The sequence below is a fragment of the Trifolium pratense genome, linkage group LG1, assembly GCF_020283565.1.
Source record: "Trifolium pratense cultivar HEN17-A07 linkage group LG1, ARS_RC_1.1, whole genome shotgun sequence".
Classification (NCBI taxonomy): Eukaryota; Viridiplantae; Streptophyta; class Magnoliopsida; order Fabales; family Fabaceae; genus Trifolium; species Trifolium pratense.
In genome coordinates this window covers 31,339,314-31,353,531 of record NC_060059.1, presented here as the reverse complement: position 1 = coordinate 31,353,531, position 14,218 = coordinate 31,339,314, and the positions used below count along the sequence as shown (strand labels likewise).

The 14,218-nt window shown below is 34.9% G+C and overlaps 2 protein-coding genes and 1 long non-coding RNA gene across 3 annotated transcripts; all 3 read left to right on the top strand.

Moving 5' to 3' along the window:
* Positions 1-93: 93 nt before the first annotated feature.
* Positions 94-3,095, top strand: LOC123903019. Its single transcript, XR_006807794.1, has 3 exons — positions 94-603; positions 859-1,265; positions 2,290-3,095. It is a non-coding gene; the product is annotated as an uncharacterized LOC123903019 (long non-coding RNA).
* Positions 3,096-6,981: 3,886 nt separating this feature from the next.
* On the top strand, positions 6,982-9,168 carry LOC123898431. Its single transcript, XM_045949379.1, has 2 exons — positions 6,982-7,288; positions 8,930-9,168. Exons 1-2 carry the CDS (start codon positions 7,157-7,159, stop codon positions 9,029-9,031), a joined length of 234 nt encoding a protein of 77 aa, XP_045805335.1. The 5' UTR covers positions 6,982-7,156; the 3' UTR covers positions 9,032-9,168.
* Positions 9,169-9,778: 610 nt separating this feature from the next.
* On the top strand, positions 9,779-14,218 carry LOC123898421 (U-box domain-containing protein 44-like). Its single transcript, XM_045949369.1, has 3 exons — positions 9,779-11,316; positions 12,188-12,506; positions 12,617-14,218. The coding sequence occupies exons 1-3, from the start codon at positions 10,081-10,083 to the stop codon at positions 14,131-14,133; spliced, it is 3,072 nt and encodes a 1,023-aa protein (XP_045805325.1). The 5' UTR covers positions 9,779-10,080; the 3' UTR covers positions 14,134-14,218.

Genomic DNA, 14,218 nt, shown 5'->3' with positions numbered 1-14,218 from the left:
GAATAATTTTTTTGGCTTTTTCTTATTTGTCTCGAATTTTATATAGAAATAGATTATATTTGGATAATATGATAATCTAATGAGAAGCCTATATTTGTTTGAATTTCATTTTATTCTACTTGTAATATCTATGCTCTATGTTTGAGGTTACACTGTAATTTTCTCTTGTATGTCCTTTGGCTTAGGCATCATGCTGATGAGATTTCAGAGCTGTTATTATACAAACATAGATATTATCCACAAAATCCACTCGAAAGAAAAAACCTCTTTAAACCAACAATGAGAAGGGAATTTAAACACACATCACATTGATATTTGGGGTTTAATATAGATATCATGTGTTTGCAGAAAGTTACAATAAGGCGCATAGGGCACGAAAAGGAAATCCGATCCTCATTATACAGATATCCTTTTTCGAATTGCCCGATTTACAGTGCCCACCTTATTCTCTCCACAATCACACAGGAATGCTCGCTTGTCCGCCTACCAATGCAAGGGGCTTTTCCCCAACCTATATATACAAGGTGCTGGTCTCGATCTTGCTTGGCGGTGCCCCTCTCGATGATTGTTGACTAAACATGGATTTCGTGCTTGGAAAGGGTGGTATAATTTATAATGTCTAATTTAAATATATCAATCATTTCTTTCAGTCTTTTATCCGTGGGCCGTGGTATATGATGGGACATTGGCCTCCCTCCTGCTCCGGCTCGCTGTACGTTTCTTTAGCTATAGGCGTGTGTGGTGTCCAGTCGGATAGGGCGAGGCGAGAAGGGGAACAAGGATCAAAACAGGGTTGTTTGATGTAATAGTTGTTTGATTATGTGCTAGTTTTCCTTATTAATTTAACTTGCATTGCAGGTGAAAGTTTCAAACTGGATCATGATGGGCGTAGTTTCTTATTATGGTTAAAATAGTCCTAACACCAATGGATCTCAGTAAATTCAAGGGCCAGCTACATTTTGACATGTATGCAAATGCAAGCTTCATTTCTGTTTTTGTTCAAGTTTGATGTGTTTTAATCTTATTGGAATTTTTGTTCTTATGTCTTGTAAATCTTCATTAATATGCATATATTATAAATCTTCTCACTTCAAAGTGGTGCTAAATATAATTCCTTGTAATCTATCAACTTTTTCTTGTTTTATGAACTGTTCAAAGTGCAGCATATAGGGACTGATATGAATCTGTTTCTTCAATTGGTCAACAAATCTATTTACAGACAGCTGCCAACCTCTTCAATTGTAGACCATCAAGTTTCTGTCCAGGTATTTTACATTTGCATATTATCTCCAGTTCATATATCTGAAGAATGCATAGCTAAATTTTTCATATATTCAGCACACTTTTTTTGAGATGGGATACTATTGAGGATTTTTATCATTGATTAATCTCACTGCCCTACCTGAAATATTGAAAATAACATGGCAACATTCATTTCAGTTTAATAATGTTAAAACTGAATATGTACTTTTTTTATAAAGAATAAAAATTTCAGTTTGATAATTAACATTGTTAAAACTCTGTGTGTCTATATGAAGATCACACAATTTCTATTTATAATGAAGCTGCAATAATTACATTAAATGTCTAGGATGTTGTAAAGTCAAGGAATAGTAAAAACACAGACTTTTAACAAACATAAACAGGAGAGTGGTGTTTTTAAAAAGTGGAGTAGAAGAATGATACTTACTAGGAGTTAATTCCGAGTTTAATTCCTAGTATGATGCATACCAAGATGAAATGGCATATTTTCTAGCATGGCAGCATGCATTTGCAGCATTGGTGTGAGTAACATTTCTTTTTTATTTGTACTTTTAGTTTCGTGATTCTGTCAGATGTGAAAAGGTTTCAATAAGACTCTTCATGTTATTTGAACAACTTTTTGCATAGAGAACGATCTTCTACCTGGACCCTGGTGGTGTACTTTTTTATTTTTTCTCTCTCAATTTTCAAAAGAACTTGAGAGTTGAGAATGGGCAACATACGAAATTATAAATCAAAATGATGAAAATTTGAAAACACACAGTTAAAAGGTCAAAAAACTGAAAGCTGGCAGTGTGGTCTATGATTCATAAGTCCTTTGAACTCTGATGTATACATTGGAGAAAATGAGAAACAATCAATACTTGCATAACACTTTGCCCCTGTCCTTTTCATTGCTAAGGCCCGCCCATACTCTAGTCCCTTTTCAAGGATATGTTCCTCAGTTAATTGGTTACATTTACCAAATGCCTCTTACTGCGACAAAGTAATCACATTATTCAGATATTCTATATCTTTCTGCTGCAGATTTTCAGGGTGTGTGTTTGGGTTGTGGTAGTGCAGTTTTTTTTGTCAGTTCGGGGAGTATCTGTCTAGTCCGAGGAGGCATGATATGGAGGGTTCTTTAAGGCATTGGAGGTAACTTTTTACAGTAGAATTTTCTGCATAATACTTTCTTTATGGAGCTGCTCCATTGGTAGCAGAAAATGTCCAAATACTTGGCAGAGTATTGTTTTTTATGCTTTGTTTCAACATGGTTAGTGGTTACTTGACTTGGTTTGTAATTTATTTTGGCTTTGTCATTTATAAGCCTTTATATTTGAATTGGAGCCTCTTGGAAGTGTCGGTCATTATCCATGGGAGGTCGGCTTGTGCTTTTAAAGTCTTCCTTGCATGCCATGCCTATCTATTTCCTGTCCTTTTTCAAGGTACCACCTTATGAACCACATGAGGTCATATCAACTCACAGAGATAATTTCGATCCAAAAGGAGAATTCATTAGAGCCTGCTATAAGGTGATTCTTTTACTGTCTGTGAGTATGTAACCTTAACCTTAATTTGTTTATTATTTCAAATGAAAATATAAAGAATATCAGCCTAAGTCCATCAGTATTACCAAGGTAGTAATTAAATTCAAGAACTGTCTAGTGCATTTGTGTCACATTACAATGCTTCTTATTTGACTCACTCATATTCTAATGAGAAGAAATTACTTTAGAAAAATTATATGATTATAGTATGAATGGCATCAAAAGTACTCAAAGCTAAATTACCAAATATTGTTATTGAAGTGATTACTCTACTCTACTGCTAAAGTGATACAACTCATTGTGTTCTAGGTGGTTTGATAAAATGTAAACATAAAACTCAATACTACTTACAATACATAATAATTTTAGCAGTAATTAAGAACAATGAGACTAACAATTAAGAACAATCACACACACAATAGCTTAAGACAATTCATTATTTTACCGGTATGAAAAATGTTGATTAAACTTTCATACCTTCATTATTTTACAATTTTATTTACTATATTTATAAATTCTTATAATTATAATGGTAAATACACATCAGTTAGACAATTTGTATAAGTAGGACAATTTCTATACTTTGGATTTGTGCTAGTATCGAAGCAAAGTCTGACTTCCAGCAAATTCCCAGATTGTTTATCACAATTAAGTTGCGGTTCAGAGCCGCCAGTGCCTACCTTTATAGCATCCTCAATTTCTTTTCTCTTTATGGGCGCTGTCCCTGGTGTTATATTTTTCTTTGGAAGAAGGTCTTTGATATCACTTTTCGCATAAAGATCTAACGCGAGCTTAAAGTAATCATATTCTGACATTGTGGAGCAAGTTCCGTGAACCATCCACTCATAAGTCCAGAATTTAATGTTCTTTCCAGTTAGAGACGGCCAAACATTTTCAATCCCAGGCTTCAGTGGGTTAAGCTGGTAAAATAAATAGAAGTAAATTATCACATTTCCAACACCATATAAAAATAATATATACTAGTAAAATAAATTATCACATTTCCAACACCATATAAAAATTAAAGCATTAAAGCTATTGATCCAGAAAAACAAACCACATTCTCTGCTAGTTTAATAGATGTGCAGTGTGTTGTGTGAGGTGAGGAGTTGTTCTGCGGCCAAAGGCCATGTATACTAAATTTTGAAGGTATAGTAGAGATACATGTCTCAGTTTGACAGAAAGATGCTGGTCATGTTTCAGCCAGCATGAAGTAATCAAAGTTAATTGTTGCAGAACTTGAGTGTATGAACAAAGAGAATAATAAGAAAAGAGGGTAATTCATTGTGTAAAAAGATAGATGTTCCTCCAAAGACTTAATTGTGTTGATTGCATTTCATTGATTTCAAAATACTCAATTTATAGGATCATTGCCAACTGCACCATTAATTGATCATGAAAATAGGGACTTGTTTTGCTCTCACACTACTTGCTAAATTGTGTCTTTGCTGATTAGACTTACTAAGTCTATGAAATTTGATTCTATTATGACTTTCTAATATCGACCAAATGATCAACTTTTGTTTTGATTCCTATCAATTTAAACAAGTTTATTCATATAAGTATTACTCCATCTTTATATTTATTCAATTTTAGAAAATACTTTGTTTCACACAATGTTATAATAATAATTTCTTAAACATATATGGTCGATATACTTCATTTTCCACATGCTTTTCTCCTTATCTTTTAATTGGTTCACACACAAGGATCTAAAATTCAAAATAATTTAAATCTCTAAAGCTATGTTTTTATTTTAATTTATCAGGGTCCATTGAACTACTTAGCAAAAACTCTATAATGTGTAAGAAATATTAGATTTATTCTCGAATTTTTGAAACTGTATTTTTAGCTTATCGGTTCTCCGTGGTGCTAATTAACCCTTGACTTATCAATCAGAGTTTCTACAGTTGGTTGTGCAATCTTCACGATTTATTAATCGGTTTTCCAACTCGATTGTGGAATCTTTTCATCCTTTTCAGATATACAAATCTTGTTTTAGGTTTGATCGCTCAGCGATTCTCATCAACTCGCAAGTGTTTAGATGTCCCTCCTCTTTCCATGTCCATCCTTTTTCTCATATCTATATTTTCATTTATGATGAAATTTCACATTCAATTTAAAAATGTATGGATCAATATTTTAAAAATTGGACTGAAAATCACACCAATAAGACCTCTGAGTTAAGGTTTAACCGATTGAACCACCATTAAACCGAGTTATTAATAAATAAATGTAAATATGATTATTTACTCCAATAAAAATTGTTCGCGTATGTAAACACTAGATTAATACAATAGGTGAGCCGTGCTCGAGAGTTATAGAGCACTCAAGAGAATGACTATTACAATATACTGTTTTACCTAGAATGAATCCCCTCTTTTCCTCCTAAGTGTCTCCTTTTGGCTTTTATAGTCTAATATTTCTTGACCTAACGGGTCTTGTGTTTGGGTTGAGGTGTCCAGGCCCAATAAGTATGGCAATGAGATCCATAAGCAGCTCGTCCGTATAGGACGCGTGGAGTTAGAGCACATGTGACTCACGTCGCTTGCCCGTGCAGATCATGTCGAGGTGTGGAACACAACTAGCATACATCACTCGTCCGTGCAAATCAATCGTGGAGGTGGAACATGTGCAGGTGGAGCTCACGATGTAGTTTAGTTAGGCCTATAGGTCGAGCCCATTGTGACCTGAATGGTCAAACTATAATATTATTCCATGATATGGTCTCCAACTCTCCATATCAGTCCAGAAACATACAAAAGAAAGAAAAAAAAAAGAAACATGCAAGAAAAAAAATGTACTCCCTTCGTCCCAAAATATAAGCAAAAATTGGTCAACAAAAGTAAATGTATTTATTTTTGCTTATATTTTGGGACGGAAGGAGTAATTAATAAAAAATATATAAAAAATTGTCCCCATTTATGTAAGTAAGAAATAAGTCGAATATAGAAAAAATACTATGGGTGTGTTTGTTTCAAGGTTTGTAATGTTATTCCTGGGAATATGAGATCTGGAATGTAACATTGCTATGTTTGTTTCAAGTTTTGAAAATTTGTTCCCAGGAATTTTTTAATCCCAGGAATGTTAATTACACATAACTTCTACACTTGTTATTCCCATGCTAATAGGGTGGGAATATAACATTCCCATGGGAATAAAACTCAACTTCCTATAACTTCTCATAACTTTCCACTACCACTCACATTTATTTGCATTTTTATTTTTTTTGAATTTTTTATTTTATATAAATTTTAAAAACATTCTCAGGAAATCTAAATTTTAACCAAACACATGAGTAAGAATGTTATTCCTGGAAATAATATTCCTAGGAATATCATTCCAAGGAATGCAATTTCATACCTTGAAACAAACACACCCTATAGTAAACATAATAAAACCATGCTTTTCAACAAAAACAAATAATAGTAGAAAATTTAAACATAAGCCTTCATCAAGATTCACAAGCGCTACAACTCCATCATTTTCCTCCTCTATTATCTGGATTTAGATCTTCTCATTCTCAATTCTCTACATTTCTTTCATTCCTCTCTATCTCTCTCTTAATTTCAATCACTCTCATCATTAAAAAATAATAAACAAATCAAGTGAGAATGAAATTAAGAGAGAGAGAGAAAGAGAGAGGAATGAGAGAGATGTACATAACTGAGAAGGAGAGAATCCAATCTGTCATTACGTCTCGTTTTATCTACTTCTTCTAAAAAGAATATTATGTAAGAGGCTTCTTAAAAAAAAAAAAAATTCTGTAAGAACTAAAAAGGATACATTATAATTTAATCTCTAACTTTTACCCTCTATTTTAAAATCCGGAATTTTACCTCATATTTTATAATTCTTTGGATTTTACCCTCCTATACACTACGAGAAACAGCATCTAAGCCTAATTAAGATTAGCCCAGCCCATTTCTTTAATAGATAACCACCACCGCCTTATCCTTCCATGGTATTTGCTACGATAATTTCTCTTCAGGCCCGTGTTTCTTTTTCATGGATTTTGTCTTTTGCCTTTCAATAAAAACTTCCGTTTCTATTTATCGATTTTTTTTTTGCCTTAAAAAAAAATTCAGATTTTATTTACCGATTTTTTTGTTGAATTTAAATTAGAAAATATTTCGATTTCTCTACGAACTGAATTGTTTTTTAAGGGCAAAATTGAATTTTCTAGGATAAAAAAAAATCACGGGCCTAAAGAGAAATTATCATCTGCTACGTCGTCGGCGACAACAGCGACACTTATCAGATCACTCTCGTCCCTTCCAAGCCTGACGAGTACCAGAAGCTCGGTTCGTTCACCCTAATTGGACTGAACCTGGTGAGACAGTAATTAAGAAGAAAGATCAAAGATGTCATCACTGGGAACATCGAAGGGAATTCTAGAGATTGCAAAGTTTGGTGTTTACGTCACTGTACCAATCGTTCTTATGTACGTTTATGCTAGCAATACCGATAACACTCTCCACAAGTTCATCGGAAAAGTACTAACCTCTCTCTCTCTCTCTCTCTCTCTCTCTCTCTTTTTTCCTGTTTATTCATCTACTTTATTAGAGGTTTTAATTTTATTGCTTTATTATTTAATTCATCGGTATGAATAAATTTGCAAACAATTAGTTCTCAAAAGTATCAAATTTGAAATTGAAATAATTTTGCATCTCAATTCATTTAGAAAATAAAGGTGTAAACCAAGTAATTGAGCTCGAGTAGTTAATGAGCTCTCCTTATGAGGAATCGTTTGATTTCTTTGGGGGAACAATTCTTGGTCAGGTTTTACCTACATCGCTGCTCTGGATTAACAGGACCCTTCCCTTGGGAACCAGAGAGAGGGTTAGTACCAATAAAACAGAAAATAGAGGTGTAAGTTTCGGCCATGTGAGAATTGATAGATAGATAGATAGAATATTTACCTCAGTTATGAAGCTATTATGAGCTATTAGATGTTGCTGTAAGTCTAGAAATCTGATTCTCTGCATTATGTTTTTCAGCTCTTTATGATAGTAGTATTTGTTCGCACCAAAAGTTTCACACATTACATAGGAATTAAGGTTAAGAGTAGTTTACTAGTTTATAAAAATTTATTCTTCTCCTCAACCTACTTATGCTATGTTTGGTTTAGCGTTTGTGTTGTTTTTCTCGAAGCTCGATGCAAAATCCACTGTGATATTATGAAGCTACTATTTGGAGCATCATGGCTAACGTGCGTTGGCACTGCAGAATTGACATTTTCTAAACATATGCTTAGTTGCCTTTTAAAACCCGCATTAGACAACACCTCAAAAAAATGACGCACTGAATTGTTGTTGTCCGTAGATGTATAGTCCGTTTTGGGTCTTACGTGAGCTCTTATAGTTTTTTCGCCAGTTAAAAGATGCTTTAGAGGTGTTTATAAACTACCCTTAAACTCGATTCTTCACCAATGAGACTTTTTTGGTATTTACAGTAGTCTCCAGTCGAGGGCTAAGGGACCAGGTGGTGTGTATGCCCTCATACGTGGTGCAGGGCCCTTCTTCTACTTTTGACGCTCCGACCTCAAGTTTGCTTCACCATTTTTTTGAGTCATTGTCCACTTTGGATCATATGGGAACCCTCTCGGATGTGTCCTTAGTTAAAAAGGCGCATCCATGGGTTGAGAAGAGTGAATGTTTATAAAGTATCCTAAGCCATTCCAAACCAAAGGAGCGGAGGCTTTTTGGTGTACCGAAACGGTATTCTTTATTAGTTTCTTAGTCTAGAATTATCTGTTTTACATTGGAAGTTTCTTCATCTTCATGTGCATCAACTAACCCTAATTGAATCAATTAGCGGCAGTTACATATAAGTTATAGTAGGAAATACATTTTTCAGATTCACAATAGTTTGGCTAGAAAATTATTAGAGGAAATACATTTTTGAAGTCTTGGAAAAGGTAGATAGATTTCACTCTTAGTTGTAACAGAAGCTCGCTTAAGTTAGAAGTTAATCCGGTTTCGGTCTTTGTAGCTAATTATTTTCTTGCCAAATTAATTGTCACTGCTTGTTTGTTGGCTTTGAATTCTTATAATTCTGAGCATAAATACATTTATCTTAAAATTGTCAGTTGTGATACATCTTCTAAACTGTATTTTCATGTTATCATGTTGCAGAAGTCATACATTGAATATCCCAAGGATACGCAAAAGCCACCACCACCAGAGGAACTTAGGGAGATGGCGAGGGAACTAGCTCGCAAAAGGAACAACCCTTGATGCTCCTTGTGGTTTGGTTGTGCTTTAGTGGTTATGTACTAGTATCTGTAACACTTATTATACAGTTCAATATGCTGTTGTTATGTATAATGAATGAATTCTAAACTACTCTAAATAAAAGTTTTTTCTATTTTTTTAATAAATTTTCCTCTGCAAATTTCTTAAGTTGTAAACATATTCTTGGTTTATTTATAGTTTATCATATATCTAATCATATATCATATATACTAATAAAAAAATTAAAACTTGTTTTTATATCTCAAAGTAATTTCTTGTCAATGAGTTTGGCTACAGACAGCAAATATGACATTCAAATTCAAACTAATTAGAATTATTATTTTTCAGATTAGAGTGAATTGAAAGTTGAAACCGTGTGTAATAAGCACACATTTTAACCTTCTATTAATTCAATTTATTCAAACACAAAGGAGTGTATGACTTGACATATCAATACTTTTGAGCATCATGTTAAAGTTTTTATTCATATTTGCTTCTAGAACTTGAATATTGGAAAAAAAATAAAGGATGAGAAAATGTCACTTACTATGTGTAAAAATATAGCAACAACATTTTATTTTCCTTTTCTGCATGAAGTGTAGTATCATTTTTATTCATTTTCAAAAAGTTATTTCAACAGAACTTGGGATTGGGTCATAAAAATTGGAGACTAGTTTTTGTTTGAAATGAGTATTCAATACGGTTAGAAAATTAACATTTGTAATGGAAACCGTGTCAACCACGAATGTTGGTTTCTTTCAATTGTTTCTTTTGTTTTCTTATGAAATTTTCTGCTGTGAAAGAAACATATTGATAAATAAACTAGTCAATGTTATCAATTTCATTATCACACGAAAAACCAATTCAACATTGCATGGTTATGTACTATATACATTAAAAAAATGTGTTTCAATGGTAGAATTCTTGGACAAAGAATTTTTCCTGGAAACCAGACAACATTGACTTACTGATAGGTTTAACTTCCATATCGTCTCCGCAATAATAGAAACTTGGTTGGAGCAAAACATTGAAGGGACTACAAACTGTTTACCATGGTTGGAATGGAACTCATACCGATAGGTACAATTTTGGCTGTTCTAACCAGCCAGGTTATCAAAACAGCGAATGCAGCAATCGATGTTCTTGTCGAAAAAGAAAGTTTTAATGTCCTTTCAAAACACCTTCTTGATATTGCACCAGTCCTAAAGGAATTACAGCTTCAGGAATTGAATGAGTCACAAGCTGCAAGGGTTGCTCTGGAGTCTCTTGAATCAGATGTAAAAAAAGCAAGTAATTTGGTCGATAAGTATAGAAACCGCGGCCGTTTTTACTTACTTATGAAGTGTCGATACATAGTCAAGGAGGTTGAACAAGTCATTAGGGATATCGGAAGCTCTTTGGCTGCACTGTCTCTCGCAAATACCGAAGTCCTATCAAGAATTTCTGATCAAGTCAACAGATTACAGAGCGAGATGCAAAGGGCGGAGTTTGAAGCTTCACAGTCTCAGCTTGACATTGTTGATAAGTTGAACCATGGAATTAAGGAGCAAAAATTAGATCAAGCTTTTGCGAACGATATGCTTGAGGAGATAGCAAGGGCAGTTGGGGTGCCAGTGGAGCCTTCAGAGATCAGCAAAGAGATAGCCAGCATTAGATGGGAAAAAGAAGAAGCTGCCAACAGGAAAGAAAGAGCAGAAGTTATTTTTTTGGAGCAGATCATTTTGCTACTCTCTCAAGCTGACGCTGCAAGGGATTATGAAGAAGTTAAGAAACAGTACTTTAAAAGGGTTCAGGTAATAGAGCGATATGGCTCGAGGGAAAAATATATTCCGCCTCTTAATTCTTTCCTTTGTTCGATAACCGGAGAAGTTATGATAGATCCTGTGAGTCTTTGCACTGGTACTACATGCGAGAGATCTGCCATCAAAGTTTGGTTTGATGATGGAAACTTGACTGACCCTAAAACAGAAGAAGTTCTTGAAGATACTACTTTACGATCGAATGTTCGATTACGAGAATCCATAGTAGAGTGGAGAGAACTTAATTACTGCTTTAGAATAAAGTCTATCAAGGAAAACTTATTATCCAATTCTGACTTATTGTTGAAAGAGTCCTTGAGTCAAATGCAGGCTCTTATGAGAGAGAACTCAATTAACAAGGATTGGATTTCTATAGGAGAGCTTACCGATACTATTATCTCTATCCTTGGGAACTCTGATTCCACAGATGTCAAGATGAAGATCTTGATTACTTTGAAGGATGCTGTAGAGGGGCATGCAAGAAACAAGGTAAGAAAGCTTTATTTTTCACGTAAACCGAGCATTACAATTTTAAACACGATGCATCGAGATGAAAACAGCCTTCTAATAGCTGTTTTTCTTTTTTTGCTTAAATACTGTTTTGGCCCCGTATTTCATTTTTCACGAATTTGGTTCCCACATATTATACTTTGCAGTTTTAGTCCCTCCACTTTTTTGATTAAAAATTGCGGAGACAAATGTGCATGCTTTTCCTTCGAAATGCTACCGGTTATATCTTCTTGATAGGGTTCAGATCACAGAAGTAGAGGAAATGGATATGAAAAGGGAAATAGCAATTGTATTAATGAAACAGGGAAACAATTACAATGTGTAGCAATGGTGTAATAAGAAAATAAAAGGTAACAAACTGATAGCAGTAGCTATCAGCCCCAAAAGCTAAAAAGCTTCCCAAATCATCAAGATGGTGATCCCATAATTCTAACCGAAAACTAGGCTAAGTTATTCTTTTCTCTTGCTACTCTTTATATAATTACTATTACTAATATCACGCCCTCCTCATGCACATGATTACACATGCTCACATCTTCTGCACATACTTTACTTGCCACCTCATCATTCTTTCCTTTCTCACACTTACGTTGGGCTTAGGATCATAATCAAGGCCCACTTCACAATTCAAGTCTATATCACTTCTTGAGCATAGTATTTTGTAAAGAATTAGCTGTTGTTCATCTTGGTTCACTGCTTCCGTGGTACCAATTTTTATGTTGATGTTGCTCTTATTAAGTATACCAGTTTTACCATTGAGATACATCTCTTCCTGAATCTTAAATTCTTATTTATATACTTGAGGTCATGAATACCAATTTAAACTCGACGTTTGCATAATATTTTATAGGAAAAAGTGGTTGAATCTCAAGGATGGGATCACATTATTTCCTGCTTACAAAATGGCTCTAGAATTTCAAAGGAAGCAATTGATTTGCTATATGAGTTACTTCAAGACCGTTCTGGTTGGAATAGAAGTTTCTGCAAAAGGCTTTCTGAGCATCCCAGCGCAATACTTTACCTTGTTACCATTCTAAAGGAACCTGTCAGTGATTCAACTGGGATTGCAGAAAAGATTTTGATGGAGCTTTTTGAAATAGATGAGGAAAATGTTTCTTGTGCTGCTAAGTTTGGCTGGTACAAAGAGCTTGTTGATCGCATTATTCAAGGTAGCAAGACATTGTTTTTTAGCTCGTCTTTGTTGTGTTGAGTTCATGAAATGCGCATATTCAATTATAGTTTACTGATCAAATCATTTTTCCTTATTTGTTCTTTTAAGGACCGGAGTCTTCAAGAATCTCAATGGTTAAAGCCATGATTAATTTGGAATTGGAAGAATCAAACTTGAAACTCCTTGGCGGGCAAGGAGTTATACCTTCTTTGCTAGAAATGCTATCTGGAAGCATTGAATTGAAAGAATTATCATTATCAGCCTTGGTCAAACTAGCAGGAGTTCATGCCAATAAGGGAATTATTGCTGCATATGGAGGTGTGCCTCTTGTTCTAGATTTAATGTTCTCTCGCAGGACACGAGCGTTCATTACCATTAAATGCTTTGAAATCCTTGAGAAGCTTTCATCTGATGATGATGGAATTGATTTCTTTATTGACGGAGAAGGGAAACAACTCGAGTTAGATAACATTATCACCAATTTGCTAGCTCTACAGCAGCTTCCTAACTCAGTTCAGTATTTCCGTAAGCCTGCATTGCGCACTCTTCTTGGCATTTGTAAGTTTGAAACAGGTTTAGTTAAGAAGGCGGTTTTGGCAGCGAATGGTGTATCACAAATTCTTCCCCTTCTTGATGACCCTGACTCGGAAATCCGGGAAACTGCCATATGTCTTCTCTTTCTTTTCTCACAACATGAACCAGAAGGAGTTGTTGAATACCTCTTCAGGCCGAGAAGACTCGAAGCTTTAGTCGGGTTTCTTGAGAATGATGAAAATAATGATGTACAAGTAGCTGCTGCTGGTTTACTTGCCAACCTTCCTAAATCCGAACGAAAACTCACTATGCAATTAATCAATTTGGGTGGCCTTGAAGCAATCGTAAACATTTTGAAAAATGGTACGATGGATGCAAAAGAAAACGCTCTCAGTGCACTCTTCAGGTTTACAGATCCAACAGATATTGAGTCACAGCGTGATTTGGTTAAACGGGGAATATATCCTTTGCTAGTAACTTTTCTCAATACTGGTTCAGTGACAGCAAAGGCGAGAGCAGCAGCATTTATCGGTGATCTATCCATGAGCACTCCAAAGCTCACAGTTGCCTCAAAATCAACCTTTTCCTGGTGTTTTAGATCATCTCGAGCTTCTTTATGTTCAGCACACGGAAGCGTTTGCAATGTGAATTCCACATTTTGTCTGTTGGAAGCAAATGCTTTGCCTGGTTTGATAAGGCTTTTACAGGAGGAAGTTCATGCAACTGCTTATGAAGCTATACAAACACTTTCCACATTGGTTTTAGAAGACTTTCCTCAGAGAGGAGCTCGTGTGTTGCACGAGTCGAATGCAATGAGGCCGTTATTGAAAATTTTGAACTGGGGAAGTGATTCTCTCAAGGCAGAAGCTCTAGGACTCTTGGAGAAGGTGTTTGTCTCAAAGGAAATGGTTGATTATTATGGATCAACGGCTAGGTTACGTCTATTTGGTCTTACCGGCATGAATGTATATGGTGATGGCCACCTAAGGAGAAAGGCTGCAAGGGTACTGTCATTGCTTGAACGCTATTCGAGGTCAAGGTCGTCATCATCTTCAATCACTGCTGTTGTTAGTGAGAATCGACGCTTATAAGTAAGAAGTTAGAACATGATTTGCTTCAAAACATTTAACACTTATGTATCTATTTGTAATTGCCAATTAACCCTGTTATTTCATA